Source organism: Astatotilapia calliptera, chromosome 20 (assembly GCF_900246225.1).
Source record: "Astatotilapia calliptera chromosome 20, fAstCal1.2, whole genome shotgun sequence".
In the NCBI taxonomy this organism is placed as follows: domain Eukaryota; kingdom Metazoa; phylum Chordata; class Actinopteri; order Cichliformes; family Cichlidae; genus Astatotilapia; species Astatotilapia calliptera.
The window spans coordinates 19,195,819-19,213,347 of NC_039321.1; the positions used below are offsets into that span (position 1 = coordinate 19,195,819).

General features: G+C 42.3%; 1 protein-coding gene across 2 annotated transcripts in view; it reads right to left on the reverse strand.

Annotated features, from left to right (window-relative positions):
• Window positions 1-17,529, reverse strand: part of chchd6a (coiled-coil-helix-coiled-coil-helix domain containing 6a) — an 83,821-nt gene that overhangs the window by 15,934 nt on the left and 50,358 nt on the right. For both annotated transcript variants that reach the window (XM_026153120.1, XM_026153121.1), the window contains one exon: window positions 13,091-13,226. In XM_026153120.1, the coding sequence (XP_026008905.1) occupies window positions 13,091-13,226 (136 nt within the window). The remainder of the gene's footprint in view (window positions 1-13,090; window positions 13,227-17,529) is intronic.

Here is a 17,529-nt window from a genome sequence, read left to right on the forward strand (position 1 = left end):
TGAGGCTTGGGCAACTCGACTTGTGTGCAGTGTTTTCAGCTGGGCGTCGTGTACCTGGAGTCGAGTGTGACATAAGTTGAAACGGCCGCAATTTTCTTTGTGAGTATTTATTACACGGCGTGCTGCGGGGAAAAGCCTGTTTCTAAGGTTCATTATTTTAGCCCCTGACGGCTCTTTTTAGCTTCTCGTCAGTAAACACTTTGCATACTATGTCACATGATTCAGTTTATTTTGAAAAATCTGCACAGAATCTTCATCTTTATTTTGAAAAGTTTATGTGGAAAATAAAGAAGCGGACGGCGGAGCCATGTGATGGTTTTATCGTCATTGTTGCTAACGACAATGCATAAAAGCCGTCGCTCGTCCAGCCGTAGTGTGGTTATATTAAATATAAGAGAAAGAGAGAACTTTAAGAAATTATACAGTGACCATCAAAACGATGAAAAAATATTGCTGTAAACAGTTTATTTTGTGACAAAACGAAACAAACGATAGCGTGATATGAAATGATAGATGTTTTCATATCGTCATCTGATATATATCGTTATATTGAACAGCCCTACAGTATCTAGTATAATACTTATGCTTCTGTGAAATATGTTTCGTATGACACAAACTTAGCAAAGATCTAAAGTGGCACATTATTTAGATGGTTCAGATTAAAGGACTCTTTCATGTGTATTTTCCATCTTTTGGTACATTTTCAGTCTGTTCTGTTTCTCTGCTCAGATATTCCAAATGACTTTTACAAATCTCTTTAGTAGCACTCTCTCATGTCTGTCTCGTTTCTTGCCTTTCACTCCTCTCTCCACGGTGAGCGTGAGCGTCTGACATTGATCAAAAGCAGGCTGTCTCTTAGATTGAGGCTAAATGACTTGAGAATCCCACCAGCCACACAGACAGCATGTGTGTGTGTGTGTGTGTGTGTGTTGTGTATGTATTCACATCTGAGAGTGCTGATAAATGACTAGAGAATCCCACAGAGTGTCTGGACAGTGTGTAAGCGTTACATGTAGTAGTGCCCACATCAGGCACAGCCTCCCAGAGGATAATGACTAGAGGTTGTCTGCACCGTCTCTGTGGGATCCTCCTCTCATTTGTCATCAAACACACAAACACGTGCACACGGGTACACATAAAGATGGAAGCATAACCCAGCAGGAAGACGTCTGCGATATGCATGTCTGTCTACTGACCTGCTGTGGCACTGATCAAAACACATCACAGTCACCTCTGCTGAGAGACAAAAAAGGAACAGGACCAATTTTGTCCCAATTAAGTCCTCTTTCACTCACTTAAAAGCTCAGGAATGAAAAGTCACCATGTGTTTCTCTCCCCTCTGGAGACGTCCTTATTTCCTATCATTATTAAATAACTAACCAGCTGTAGTGTAATCTCTCTTGCATGGTCCAGTCCACTGCAAAATTTTGAAAGGATTAAAACTTTGATTCACAAAACAGAAGACATTACTCATCAGCTCTGCTTATAAGCAAGATGAAATACATTTATGAATTTTCCCCAGGTTCTCTGCCTACAAGCCTTCTTAAGATGCAGTCATTTTAAAATACATTAGAAGAGTAATGTTTAGTTTATATCTGTACAAAAGCTTTACATAAGCATATTTTGTACTCTTTTACGCAGTCATAAAAACCCTCATTTGTCACACTATCACAGTAGCTGTTAGCCAAGTGGAAAGTGTTAGCCGAACAGTGTCATTAGCAGCTGACAGATTTTTCGTATTAGCAATGCTTGGTTTTCTAGCACAACTAGAAAACCAAAGTAGGCCTAGCTGATAATTATGCTGCTCAAAGAAATGAAGTGAATGACACAAAGTCAGTTATGCTACAGCCTGAGGCACAAACTAAATGATGGTGACTGTGGGCAACGAACTTGTGATTGAAATGATTTTGATAACAGGAAGCAGGTGTGCGACCAATCGCACTGAGTTGCTGTTTTAAAAGCGTCTTTGGAGCATGAAGACGCAGATAAAACATCAGTGAGATAATCGGTAGGCTATCAGTTTGGGATTGAATGGGACCAGTTTGGAAATTATGTGCAGTCTGTTTGTGATAACACAGTGATTAACTCTTTTAGTTAAGCCAGAACCTCATAGATTTGAAACAGAAATTCTAAAAAGGTCATACTTGCTGCAGGACAGCACTTGAACTGCTAAATGACAGAGGCGCTCGGCAATACCGCTTTTATCTAGAATACAACCATATGGCAAAGAGTTTAGCCGAGTCCCAAAGAAACCTCTGAGTGGTTACGTACTCAGAGGGACTGCAACATGTTGGTAATCTGTCTGCATTTTTATATTAGAATGCAATTACTAACAAACCTTCATATGGAGTTTATAACCAAACTCCACGAACAAGAAACAAATGGCTGTCAAACTTTAGCAGGTAAAATGGTTTCACAATGGTCTTAACAACAGGACAGACTGATACTCTGTAAGTTAAAAGCTCTTCTAAGCAATCAACTTTGAAAACTATCCATGTGGTTCTGCTAATTGTTGTCTCACTAGCACTTGGCGAGTTTACTGTGTCACTGCTACTGCACTGGGAAAAAGTTATCAGCGATAACCAAACTAACTGTGACAGCTTTTAAAGACACAAAACGGAGGAAGAACTTTATAAACTTCCAAATTGACAGGGTGAAAGTCAGGGAGATGCCTCGGGGGCCAATCAAGAGGAAAGACCTTGATGAGTAGGTTGAAGCAAGCTGCAATGTAGCAAGCTATTCACGCGCCACAAACACACACGCATATATGTATTATTATGCTCTGCTGTAGTCTTTAAAGACTGTCTTCAAAGAGTCTTCCTTCACTCCTTGTTATCTCACACCAGCTAATATATGGAGGAAAGTCTCCCACTCTCTGTCACACACACACACACACACACACACACACACACACACACACACACACACACCAATCCTAGTAAGCAACGAATATAAGAACATAAACATTGCTGCATATTTAAAAATGTGAATTTATGACTGCATGCTGTCATACACGACATAAACAGAAGTTCAGACGCTGCTGAACGAGCACACGAGTGCATGTATCCATGCACACAATACAGCAGTACAACAGCAGAGGTATCAATGTTCAGCAAGCTGATTATCACACGTTGTATTACTGTGTTCCAGGGTAAGCCTCACTGCCCCTGAGCAATACAGAGGAGATGTGAGCAGAGACCAGCATGAGATAGTAATACGCTGCTCGAGTGCATAATGAGCAGCTGTACCTTCAAATGCTTCTACCGTACAAACTTTGCGAGTAGCCCGTCCTGCAGCTTCCTCCTCACATTTTCTCTCTAGCGTTCTGTCAACTTGTAGCTGCTGCAGAAATGTACACAGGACTTTTCGATGCTGTTAAATAAAACAGCAGTAGGTTGAACTCAATATTAGGCGGTGCCAAAAAGTGAAGTATAAAGGTTCAATTTTTCTAAGTGAATGTATATCTGAGTTTTCCATTGTGGATAAAAATATAAGGGAATGAGAGAGATAAAAAGAGTGAAGATTCAGTAACTAGTAGATAACCCAAGCCAAATCATCAGAGACAGACTGATGATTCATCTCAGGAGCCTACAGAAGTAAAAGGAAAAAAAATGGTATAAGGAATCCAGCCTGTAAAAAAATCCTTTATTAGCACCAAAACAAAGAAAAACTAAGAGCTCAGAAAATGAGCCAGGCAGAAATGAAACTGACTTACTGGAGGTAAAGTAACTCCAACTAACTGGAAGGTAGATCAAATTTAAAAAGCTTTATATGCCTCTCTTATTTCTTTCCAATTGTAAATGTATTCTGTGATATTTAATCATCAATTAACTTTGTTAGTAACCTTTAAACTGCCTTTTGATGCTCCAGCATCTTTTTATATTTATCTTCAAAAACCTGCACAGCTCAGTGTAACGTAATTCAGTCAAATCACTGCTTTTCTATGTGTGAGGCTGAACGGCAGTGAAACACGAGGAATTTTAAAAGTTACTTTAAAAATGATTTGACACTAAAGATGAAGGACAAATCTGGCTGCAATGCCTGATCACATAAACTACATCCTCTGGTGGAAAAAAGAGAGCTTAAAAACATGATTGTTACGTGCCAAGGGGTGTGGCTTTGCTTTTGTGCTCTGTTTTGTGTTCTGTTTATCTTTCAGGCGTCAGGCCTCCTCTGATTGGCCAGTTCGAAGTTGATTGGCAGGTGTCTATTGGCTGGTCTGGGCTCAGTTGGCCAATCACACTCCAAGGAACACTACAAATGAGCCGCTCCCTGGCCAGCTGGGGGCTGCTGGCTTCTGCTTTGACAAACATTTGCGAACAAGCATCTTTATGTTGTGTGTGGTGGGAGGCTGGACAGGTAAGCCGGGGTACCCTATACACTGGTTGTAGATTTTACTCTGTTAGTCACACTAGGTTATGCGGTTGATGCCACCCTTGTATGTTTTCACTGACTTTTATCGAGTAGCTAGGTAGGCCTTTTGTTTTGCATTTTTCTTTCAGTTAGGCTAGGCCCTGGAAGCTACTGACCTCTTTTTGTTTTATTACTTTCTTTGATTTGGATCAACCGCCCAGTCCTCCTCCCCCACCTCTTTACTGTTGTTAAATTTGACTATCCAGGCAAGCACCCAATAAATCCTGCCTGATACTTAACTGTTCTGTGGTCTTCCTCCTTCATTGATTGTGGTTGTCCAGTGTTGCTGTCTCCTTCCTACCTTTGCCTCCGCCATGGTGGGGGGGACGTAACACAAGTGGGGGCTCGTCCGGGATCGTTGTATGTGGTGGACAACCTGTATTAATGAGGACGGTGCCGTGATTTTAGGGTGTCTACATTTCATAGTATCAGCCGGAGATGAGTTTCGACCTGCCTGGTTTTGTTAGTCACCCTAGCGTTGACAAAGTTGACTTGTGTCGCAAAGACGACCTGTTGAGTATTGCTGCCCAGTATAACCTTTCCGTACCAAAGTATGGAGTGAAGAAGGATATTAAGCAGGCTTTGTTGGAGGGATTATTCGAGTTGGGGATTTTAATCAGCCCTGTTCCAGCTGGGGTGCCTTCTCAGGACCCTTCAGTTTCCCCTGGTGCCTCTGCTGATCTAGCTTCTCCAGAGAGAACTGATGAGCAAGCGCTGCCTGCTACACCTCCGGGTGCCCAAGTTAACACTGATGCGGCTCCCCAAACTCTGCCTCGCTTTAAGCCTTTCACTCCAGAATCCCAATCATCTAGCAGTGATGCAAAGCTTAAGGTTCGCTTACTGCGTTTACAGTTGGAGGCACAAGAGAAGGATAAGGTGCGTAAAGCGGATTATGATCTCCGGCTGGAGGTCCGTAGGCTGGAGATAGAAGCTGAAAAGAAGTCAGGTTAAAGCAGCTTGAAGTAGAAGCACTGAGGGTGTCATCAGGACAGAAAACAGATGCCACTAAAGAAATCCCGAAAGTCTCCCCGGAAAGTTTTAACGTTAGCAAACATATTGCCCTAGTACCTACCTTTCGTGAGACTGAGGTAGATTCGTACTTCAACGCTTTTGAAAAGGTGGCTACTGCTCTGAAATGGCCAAGAGACATGTGGCCCATATTACTTCAGTGTAAATTAGTGGGCAAAGCTCAGGAGGTAGTAGCTTCACTTTCGCTAGAGCAAAGCATGAAATACGACGTGGTGAAGGAAACAATTGTACGTGCCTACGAACTGGTACCTGAAGCCTACAGGCAGAAATTTAGGAACCATAAGAAGTCCAGCAGTCAAACATATGTGGAGTTTGCACATGAGAAAGGGGCTCTTTTTGATAAATGGTGCGCTGCTAACGGAGTTGGGGATGAGTATGAGTCGCTGCGTGAGTTAATGTTACTGGAGGATTTTAAAAATTCATTACCTGAGAGGCTCATAATGTTCTTAAATGAACAGAAGGTGACGTCAATGTCCAAAGCAGCTGTGTTGGCCGATGAGTTTGTGTTAACTCATAAGAATGTTTTTACCCCTGTTTCCCATCCAGATAGGCCCACAACCTTGCGCTCAGCACGGCTTGAGTCTAGTTGCTCTGCTGCGAGGCCAGTGAGGCCAGTGAGGGTGCCCTCGCCTCCCCACGGTGAGCGTGAATGCTTTTATTGCCACAAGAGGGGTCATCTCATTGCAGAATGTCAGGCATTAAAGCGTAAACAGCAACTATCCTCACAACCAAAAGGGGTGGGATTGATTAAAGCCACAGAGACTGGGAGGGCATTTCAACCAAACACTAACCACCCTGACCCCTGTTTCAAACCATTCATTCTAGAGGGAGTGGTTTCGCTGACTGGGAATCCAAATGATCAACAACCAGTAAAAATACTGAGAGATACAGGGGCCTCTCAGTCCATCATTAGAGAAAACGTCTTACCGTTTTCTGAGGAGTCATTTTGCCAGTCCAGTGTTATTGTCCAGGGAGTAGAACTCGGATTTGTATCTGCCCCTTTGCACACTATTCACATTCAGTCTTCATTAGTCAGCGGAGTTGTTAAAGTGGCTATTCGTTCTGCGTTGCCCATACCAGGCATTGACTTCATCCTAGGTAATGACCTTGCTGGAGGCAAGGTCATACCCATTCCTGAAGTGTTAGACAGACCCGAGCTGAGCCGGGATTCTGACTCAGCCCAAGACCAGCCTGCCATCTTTCCAGCTTGTGTAGTTACGAGGGCCCAGACAAAAAAGTATGGTCCTGACTTGGCCGATTCCTTCATGAGGTCAGATCCCGTTGGTGACGTGATTAACTTTACCTCTGGATCTAAGGTTCAGGCCACAGTTCCACCTGCTGACAAAACACAACCAGTTCTGGATTTGCCAGTCTCCCGAGAGGAGTTCATTATTGCACAGAAAAAATGATGTAACCCTGTCCAAGTGTCATTCCTCCACTCTCAGTCAACAGGATGCCAAAGGGAAAAAGCTGGCTTACTTCTCTGACAAAGGTCTTCTGATGCGCAGATGGACAAGTGAGGTCTCGGAAGACGCTGACTGGTCTGCAGTATATCAGGTGGTGGTACCTACTGCTTATCGTACCCAGGTACTGTCCTTAGCACATGACCATCCATGGTCAGGACATTTGGGGGTTAATAAAACATACACCAGAATTCTGAAACATTTCTTCTGGCCCGGACTGAAATCTGATGTTGTTCAATACTGCCGTACTTGCCATGTATGCCAAATGACCGGCAAGCCAAACCAAGTAATCCCCCCTGCTCCTCTCTGTCCTATCCCAGTAGTAGAGGAGCCATTTCAAAAAGTGATTGTTGACTGTGTGGGGCCTCTACCTAAAGCTAAAACTGGAAACCAGTTTCTGTTGACGATCATGTGCGTTTCGACCAGGTTTCCCGAGGCAATCCCACTACGGAGAATAACAGCTCAGATTGTTGTCAAAGCACTGTTGAGATTCTTTTCAACCTTTGGTCTGCCTAAGGTTGTGCAAACAGACCAAGGCACTAACTTTAAGTCTAGAGTGTTTGCCCAAGCTCTGAAAACATTAGGCATTGAACACATAACCTCGAGTTCTTACCATCCTGAAAGTCAGGGGGCACTAGAGAGGTTTCATCAGACTTTGAAGTCTATGTTAAGGAAACACTGTTATAGTTCCCAACGGGACTGGGATGAAAGTGTTCCACTTGTTTTATTTGCCTGTCGGGAAGCAACCCAAGAATCTCTGTGATTTAGTCCCAGTGAGCTTGTTTTTGGGCGTGAGATGAGGGGTCCTTTGAAGGTTTTTAAAGAGAGGCTGGCTACACCGGTTGACAACACCAAAAGCCTTCCAGAGTACGTCAAGACACTGAATGACAGGTTGAAGAGGGCTTATTCCTTAACCAGGAACGTATTAGCCACGTCACAAGCGAAAATGAAGAGACACTTTGATCAGCGGGCTGTTGACCGTTCATTTCTGCCAGGTGACAGAGTGCTCCTTCTCCTTCCGGTGCCTGGCTCCTCTCTCTCCGTTAGGTTCTCTGGTCCTTATGTTGTAGAGAGAAAACTCAGCAAGACTAACTACATTATTCAGACCCCGGATCGCAGACGTCCCACTCGGGTGTGTCATGTCAACATGATGAAGCTGTACAACTCTCGTGAACCTTCAGCTGTGCCATCTGTGGTCCAAGAGCAAGTGGTTACGTCTCCGATGGCTTCGGTGACCAAGGTGGAGATTACTCCAGATGAAGATGGGTTGGTGTTACGAGGTGCTGAGCCTCAAAGTGCTCGACTAGGTAATTCTGTGATATTGTCAACCCTAACACAATACCTGTCCCACCTTCCTGCTGAACAGAGCAATGATATTATAACACTCATATCGGGATTCCCATCTCTGTTCAGTGATATCCCGTCTCAAACCACTGTCATAAAACATGATGTGGTGCTCACTAACCCTACACCAATCAAACAGCGCGCTTATCGGGTTAGTCCTGCAAAGAGGGAAAACATAAAACAGGAAGTTGAGTATCTTCTTCAGAATGGATTGGCAGTGCCAAGCTCCAGCTCTTGGAGTTCACCATGTCTCTTAGACACTAAGTCAGATGGAAGCCCAAGATTCTGTACGGACTTCCGAAAGGTGAACTCTGTCACTGTACCCGATGCACATCCCTTACCCCTTATCGATGACTGCATTGATGAAATAGGGCCTGCAAAATACATCACTAAACTCGATATGTTAAAAGGGTATTGGCAAGTGCCTTTGACACAGCAAGCGTCTGAGATTTCAGCTTTTGTCACCCCTGACCACTTCCTGCAGTATACGGTTATGCCTTTTGGCATGTGCAATGCCCCTGCAACGTTTCAGAGACTGGTTAACAAAGTGTTGGGAAACATCCCTAACTGCCGAGCATACTTAGATGACATTGTTGTGTATAGCAGTGACTGGTCCACCCACATAGCTACATTAAAAGAAGTCTTCATTAGCCTAGACAGTGCGTCTCTCACTTTGAACCTTGCCAAATGTGATTTCGCTAGAGGCAGTGTCCTCTACCTTGGCCAGCAAGTTGGTCTAGGGCAAGTGCGCCCTGCAGATGCCAAAGTCATTGCGATTAGGGAGTTCCCCCAACCAACCACCAGGAGAGAACTGCGGCGGTTCCTTGGGATGATAGGATATTACCGACGGTTTTGTAAAAATTTCTCTTCTGTTGCTGCTCCTCTCACTGATTTAACCAGCCCCTCAAAGCCATTTATTTGGTCTGGGAGTTGTCAGCAGGCTTTCGAAAGCCTTAAGGGCTTACTTTGTTGCACCCCTGTTTTGTCTGCTCCTAACTTCTCTTTACCATTCAAACTGGAAATAGATGCCAGCGCAGTTGGGGCGGGAGCGGTGCTTCTCCAGGAGGATACTCAGGGCATTGACCATCCTGTGAGTTACTTCTCTCGGAAGTTTGACAAACACCAGCTCAGGTATTCTACCATTGAAAAGGAGACCCTTGCTTTGTTGTGGGCCTTGCAACATTTTGAAGTCTATACAGAGTCAGGTCAGAGGTCAGTCCAAGTATTCACAGATCACAACCCTTTAGTTTTCCTCTCCAAGATGTATAATCACAACCAGCGGCTTATGCGTTGGTCACTGATTATTCAGAATTATACCCTCAAAATCCATCACAAAAAAGGTTCAGAAAACATTGTATCAGACGCACTCTCCCGTGCTGTTTAGAGAGGTCACCAAACCCTGAGTTTGGTTTTTGAAGGGTGGGGGTGTTACGTGCCAAGGGGTGTGGCTTTGCTTTTGTGCTCTGTTTTGTGTTCTGTTTATCTTTCAGGCGTCAGGCCTCCTCTGATTGGCCAGTTCGAAGTTGATTGGCAGGTGTCTATTGGCTGGTCTGGGCTCAGTTGGCCAATCACACTCCAAGGAACACTACAAATGAGCCGCTCCCTGGCCAGCTGGGGGCTGCTGGCTTCTGCTTTGACAAACATTTGCGAACAAGCATCTTTATGTTGTGTGTGGTGGGAGGCTGGACAGGTAAGCCGGGGTACCCTATACACTGGTTGTAGATTTTACTCTGTTAGTCACACTAGGTTATGCGGTTGATGCCACCCTTGTATGTTTTCACTGACTTTTATCGAGTAGCTAGGTAGGCCTTTTGTTTTGCATTTTTCTTTCAGTTAGGCTAGGCCCTGGAAGCTACTGACCTCTTTTTGTTTTATTACTTTCTTTGATTTGGATCAACCGCCCAGTCCTCCTCCCCCACCTCTTTACTGTTGTTAAATTTGACTATCCAGGCAAGCACCCAATAAATCCTGCCTGATACTTAACTGTTCTGTGGTCTTCCTCCTTCATTGATTGTGGTTGTCCAGTGTTGCTGTCTCCTTCCTACCTTTGCCTCCGCCATGGTGGGGGGGACGTAACAATGATAAATAAAATAATCATTAAAAAAGCCTATAAAATCTATCCTCACTACTATATAATCTTATTTACACAGTCAGACAGTGTCTACAGAGTGGGTGGTTTGGTTTCATACCCTCCTAAAATTCTGCAGACGTTATTGCTGCATCAACTGGGTGATGCTCTCTTGTTGACTTAAAATCAGACCAGCTACTTCATTAAGTCTTCTTCAGTTCCAAAGAACATATAAGAATGTTAATATGCATGCTTTCAATAAAAATATCAGATTTAAAAGATCCCCAAATACACTAAAAGGTCAGTTTATTAAGTACACCAGTTCAATTGCTTGTTTACACAGATATCTGCTCAGCCAATTGCATGGTAGCAACTCACTGCATGCTTTAGGCATGTCAAGATAACCTGGTGAAGTTCAGACCAAGTGTCAGAAAAGGGAAGAAAGGTGATTTAAGTAACTTTGAATGTGGCATGATTGTTGGTGCCAGACAAGCTGGTCTAAGTATTTCAGAAACTGCTGATCTGCTGGGATGTTCAACCACCTCTCGGGTTTACAGAGAATGGACTGAAAAATAGAAAATATCCATCAATATGCCTCGTTGATGTCAGAGGTCAGAGGACAATGGCCAGACTGCTTCAAGCTCATAGGAAGTCAACAGCAACTCATAAATTGGGCAATAGAAAAATGCTGTTTGGTCTGATGAGTCTCCTACTTCTGTTACAGCATTTGGATGGCAGGGTCAGAACAACAATAAAGCATGGCTCCATCCTCTCTTGTGGTCAAAGGAGCTTGCAAAGAAAAGCGTCTGGACTTCTTTAAGTTGCTTGAAGACGTTTCACCTCTCATCCGAGAAGCTTCTTCAGTTCTAAGGTCCTTTTGTCCCTCTGTGGGGGGGAAACTCCCACTAGGTTTAAATCTGGGACTCTCCACCATTTGACCTTAGAACTGAAGAATCTTCTCGGATGAGAAGTGAAACGTCTTCAAGCAACTTAAAGAAGTCCAGACGCTTTTCTTTGCAAGCTCCTTTGACTACGATGACCTGGATGACTGAGAACCTTCACAGACATCCTCTCTTGTGCCAAAGATTCAAGCTCTTGCTGGGGATAATAGTGTGGGCAATATATTCTAGGCAAAATCAAGCCCCTTGACTGAGTAATTAACTGACTAATAGACTGAGTATCTTTTAATCACCTCAGCCTACCTGAGTATTATCGTTGACCATGTTCATGAATTTATGACCAGAGTGTATCCGTCTTTCGGTACTAGTAAATTGCACCTAATAAAGTGACCTGTTAATGTATATCCCTTTTTAACAAGTTACTATACCTCTCAACTGTCCCCAAACTGCATCTCAAAACACTGCACAGATCATTTTGTCTACAAAGTGTTCACCGCACTTTCAGGTGAAGGTCTGAGAGTGTCAGAGAGAAGTAGCGTCAGTGGGGTTTCTGCTGTTAATTTAGTTAATGGCAAGGCAGCTAATCAGACGTGAAGAAGGCACTCTGCTGTTTCGAACCTTTGTATGAGCAATTATGTTACATGGAAATATGGCTTAAAAAACCCCCAAAACAAACAAAAACAAACACACGCCTCAGTGACAATGCTTGAAATTTAGCACTAAGCGCCACTGTCTGACAAAAAAAATTGCTATTAAGGCAACGTATAGTTAAGGGGCTGTGTTTGTGTCACTCTTTTATACATTGTTTTTTGACAGAACACATCAGAGCATCTTTATTAGCGGTGCAATTTTGTCACAGTTCTGGCCTCTGCGCAGAAAAATCAAAGTTAACGATAAAATCAGCCACATAAACCAGGCAAACTCTAAGGGTCCTTCTATTGTTGCAGGGACACCATCATCAAGTATTCCCCTGCACTTCCTTTGATGACAGGAGTGCATTAAAGTGTTAGGTTGGATTATTTGAAGGCTATACAGACAGTCCTTTTATACTGGGAACTGAAGCCTGAAGTCTCATTAAAGCCACCAGACTCTGTTGACAAAAACAGTAATTTTCCCCTCGCAGAAAACGGGACATGCTCAATCTGTTCGTTTGTTTGTGGTATTGTGTGACTTTGGTGTTTTTGATTAAACGTGTTAAACTACCTAAGTCACTCAGCGGTACTCCTGCAAGTTCAAATTGCTGTTTTGGAAACTGGCTTCAGCTTCCTGTCCTCAAAGGCTGTCTAACAGCAAAAGAATGGAAATATTTTAAATATCACATATGCTTAAATCAAGGTGGCTTTCAGTGATGTCCCAGTCCTAAAGTATGCACTGCTCAGCTTCCATGCATTACCCCAGGCTGCTTCTCCAAACCAGGTTGTGCCGATCCCATCTACTGCAGGTAATAAATCAACTATTGAAAAGTAGCTCGTATAGCCCAACTTAAAAAAATAAATAAATAAAAATCTTAGAAAAACCTGAAGCGACTATTAAAGAAGAACTTAGCAGTGAGTGGGCGGGATTACACATTTTTTTAAGGTGAATGACTATTAGTTATTGTAATCTCTCCTACTCCTTCATAAAAATGAATAAATCCTTATAAACAATCTAAATGCATTTTCAAAATAAAAGCACTTTTACTTTAGATTATTTTGCATCTGTAGAGGAACCAAAGTGCAAAAACGATAGGTGAAGGCTATAGGTGGAGTCCTCATAACATGTAAAAATAAATCTCAAATCTTTCTGTTTTCAGCGTTACATTTATGACACATTAACACTTTGCACCATCCCTGACACTTTTTTATTATATCTTTGCAGATTGAAAAAGCTCTCACCTTTTTTGCAGCATTGATACACTGCATGTATTCTTTGGCCAGGTCAGAACACTTTAAGGTCTGGTCTTTGTTGTCCCTGTAACAGGATAAAATCTGAGCCTGCAGGCCAGCACACACTGCCTCTGTGTTGCGAGGCCTGCAAAAGACAAGAAACAAGAGAGACGGAGTGAAAAAACTGTCATTTTTGTACCTCTGTTTCTTACTGCTAGTGTAAATTAGGCTTTCAAATAAAATAAAAAAAAAGAAGAAGTAGTAAACTCATCACACTATTCATTCAGATTCTTACATCTTCTGTAAATCAACGTTTCATTCATCAGTTTAGCTTTGATTAGTTGATGACATAGTATCAGTGTAACATGAATTCAGGTAGGTCAGCTGCTCAGAAAAAGAGAAAAATGCTGGATCACAATTGAAACAAAAAACAACTTTAAAAAAAAAAAAATCAATACTCTAGCTGTCAGTCTCACATTCATGACTGACTTAGAGGGAAGAAAAGCTGCAAGAAAAAGCATCTAAAATGCATTTACAATCTATGAAAGTTTACAAGTATCCAAGAGAGCTGTCTATTGCTGTTTTGGTGGCAGCACGGCTATTTTCAGCAGAAAAGCTCCAAAAACCTGTTATTCACCAACTCTCCAGCAGCACACTCACAGACAGACACTAGCCTGTAAACAAAGGAAGGCAAAAAGCAGAAGCTTGCACAGACAGACAAGACAGAGTCAACTAGAGTGACTAAACAAAACAACTTCATCAGCTCACTTTGTTCATGGAATTCATTCATTGAAACATTTCAGAAATGTGGTTTTTTGATTACAGTTTTAAATACTGACACAAAGAGCCTTTTTGGAGAACATTACATTCAAAATGTGGTATGCACATCATAGTCTGGCATCAAAACATATGCTGTGTGAAATTTTGTCATAATTGCTTAATGAGAATTTCCTAGTTATGGCCAAAACTGTGTTTCGGGAGGTCGCAGTGATTTTGTGCTTAGATCACAAAATTATAATCAGGAGTCAAAGGAAACATTTGTACCAGACAAATAAAAAAGGGCCTCCAAGTACTCTTGGGGACCTTATTTAAAAAGCTTTTATTAGCAAAGTGCATTTCTAAATGCTGAAATTATTCTTTTAAACAACAGCAAGCTGTCCGAAGAACTTTGTCTGAACTTTTCCATTAGACAAATCCCTGTAAAGATAAAGGTCATCTACAAAGCATCCTGGCATCCTTAAAGAGATCATTGATGATGAATAACTGTTAATAGAGGGGAAGAGGATCTTTAAGACTGCTACCAGTTTCTGAAGCAGCAGAGAACGAGCAGGAAAACTAAGTGACAGTAAACGAATGAAACACTGCAGGTTAGATCACTCAGGCTTTGTGATCAGTCTCATTAGAGATGTGCTCACTTCCTGATGTAGCAGCAGAAACAAGAAGCCCTCCAAGTATTTACTTTAAAGGCAACGGTGTTGTACTTTGTATATAAACGTTATGTAAGAGTAGGTCATGGAGAATAGGCACTGAATTGTAAATAACTGGACATGAAGCTAATAAGTTAATACTTTCTTTAAAGATATAATATATTTGGGGGACAACTTTAAAGAAAGGTATCCTTAAATGTAAAAGCGAGGTCAGAGGTCAAGTGTGACATGTTATTTTAAATATTTATATTATACTTTCTGTATGTTGAAAATAAAGTTTCCAAGTTACGCATCTTTTCGTCAAATTTAGGCCGATAAATCATTAAGATGACATTGAAGCCGTTAGTGAAGGTGAGCCAAATTTTAATGAATTGTTAACATGAGCCCACTCTACACCCTCGCAAAGCTATTGTGTTTACAGACAGAATGACAACACGCACATATGCAAACACTACCAAAAACATAACCTTCTTGGTAGCAGTAACAAAAATGATCACATCACTGACATATTTGGTGAAAAGTGGGGAAATGCACCAGTGCAGCAGCGAGGACTCTGGTCTATCACAAACTTCCATCTGCAGAAGGATCCCACAAGCAATTAGAAGCTTTCATATTCTCTTCTTATTTCCTCTGAATGTGGAGGAGAGAACAGGACTGAGCAGTCTTAACAACATTAGCTGCACTGAAAGCTGGCTGGACACGCCAAAAAAAATTTTTTTTCCCGTGAAGGGTGATTAAATCAAGTTCAAGTTCAAATTTGCCACATGCAGTGGCAGGTTGCCCTGCAGTGGAATGAACCCGCCCCCCGACCTTACACACACAACAATCAGGGAAGCTTTATCATTTTTTAGGGACTCATCTCGTAAAGCTGATCAACTATGGTTACACCATTAACAATTAAGACCGCATGAAGTTAGCAGTGTGTCCAACTTTAATCTCAGTTGTGTTATAGGAGGTTTAAAAAATAAACTCACTCTTTAAATTGGGACGTTTACATCTTACCCACTTCATAAACTGATGTGAATCAAACAGCTTTGCAGCAGCTGTTTTGTTGTACTGGACCTTTTGCATGACAGACACTGAAAGGATGGAGGATGAGAAATAACTGTACTATGCAAATCACAAATATGCCATTTCCTCACTTAGAGGGGGGGGAAAGCAGTTGATGGTGCTTTCAGTGCTCCGGCACAACTACACTTTCCACGGCTTTCTCGTTGCTTTAGAAGTTCTTAAGTCTTCTTAAAAGTACTTCTCCCGACTCTCCACAGTTTTTCACCTTAGGCCTAAAATACTTTATAAACATCTTTACCAATTTCAATTGTGTCACTTGTCTATACCTGTAACAATACCAAACAACAAACTGTGTTGTTTAATTTTGAACACTTGTTTTACAGCTGTGTTCAAGTTCAAGTTCTGGGTTAAAGCTGTCTTTTTAATTTTATTTTGTCTCAGATCAGAACAAAAGAAACTCTTTTAAGAAAAAGTAGAAAAAAATGGGAGTGAAGATAAAAAACAATTCACACCTAGACGTGCCAACCTGTTTGAACAACCTATGGGGTGTATGGTACGTGCTTCACTGCGAATCGTACAATTAGCGCTAAATCGTACTTAATTGAGTGGGCAGGATCATTCTGATCAAATACAGCAGAAAAGTGTGCTTTGAGAGATTGAATTAGCCGTGTTTAATTTGATATGTGGGCTGTATTATAATTTGTCTTTACCTGTCTATCTGTGTGATTGTTAACTACGACAGGCTTGCTGCCTGGGCGCCTCGCGGTAATGGATTCTGACTGATTGAAGCAGAGACAAGAGAGTTATGTACACCCACGCAGGTATAGACTGGCACGTGCGCACACGTCTGCTGTAAACATCAAAGGGCGCCGTGCATGCACGCGCTTCGCTACATGCCAACACGTCGATCTCCGCACTGTGTCCCTGCTCGCTTTCTCCACGAGGAGCGTTTAACACCGGATTTAATTGAAAGCCAAATTAAAGACTCTTTTAGACTTTGACTCATGAAGAGAAGCTGACCCCATCGTTTCAATTACAGCATATCCATATCCACGCAAACACTTTATCATCAGGAAAAATATCATGGATGCGGCAACGGAGTTTATCTGAGCGCAGGTGATCGAGGTTAAAGAGGAAAACGAACAGAGATGAAGAGGAAAAAACAGAAAGTGAGATAGAATGATGGATGGAATGAAGCATCAATTGGCTCTCTTTTAGAAGCCCATTTGAAGAAGATGACAGCCTATCAGATTACTCGGTTCCCCCCAAACAACCTCCAATGGTTTATATCTCCTGATTAATCGCTCTTCTTCCACTTTTCGCCTTCCCTCCAACTCTGTCTTCTTTCTTACTTTTTTCTCTCCCTCGCCCGCCCTCCTCCTCTTTTTTTTTCTTTTTGGTCCCACCATTAACAACACAGAGAGTACAACACCAAAGTGTGCCATCTTTATCTCCCCCTCCGTTTGAGGCCGCCAAAGATAAGGAACTCTCCTTTAATTTGAAATAAATGGCCTTCATCAGGGAAGCCAAAGCCTCCTGATAGCGCTACGTGGTTTATTAAAGGCGCTTGAAGCAGAAAATTGGTTCAGCTGCAGCAAAAGCTAAAGCTCTGTCCACATGCTACACCAAATTGAAGGTGAGGTCTTAAATCAACAATATTAACTGAGCCGCTTACGAAAATAAATAAATAAGAGGAGGAGAGTGAGCGGGGTGGGGAGTGGTGGGACTTCTTTCTTCTTCTTTTTTTTTTTTAGCTGGAATGAGGTAAAGTGGCATCTCTGACAGCCCGCTGAGCCATGTATGGGGTTGTTGTTGTTCATTTTCGTGTGTGCGTGCTGCAGAAGCACTCTAAATGCGAGTGGAAATAGCAATTTTTACATTTTTTTGGAGGTGGTGGTGTGGTGGGGTACTCCACGCATCTGTGAGCAGTAAATATGACAAAACATAAACAGTAAGATTAGTCGCTTAATTAATGGTGCTGCCCATTATTTTTAATCTCCGGCAGCGAAG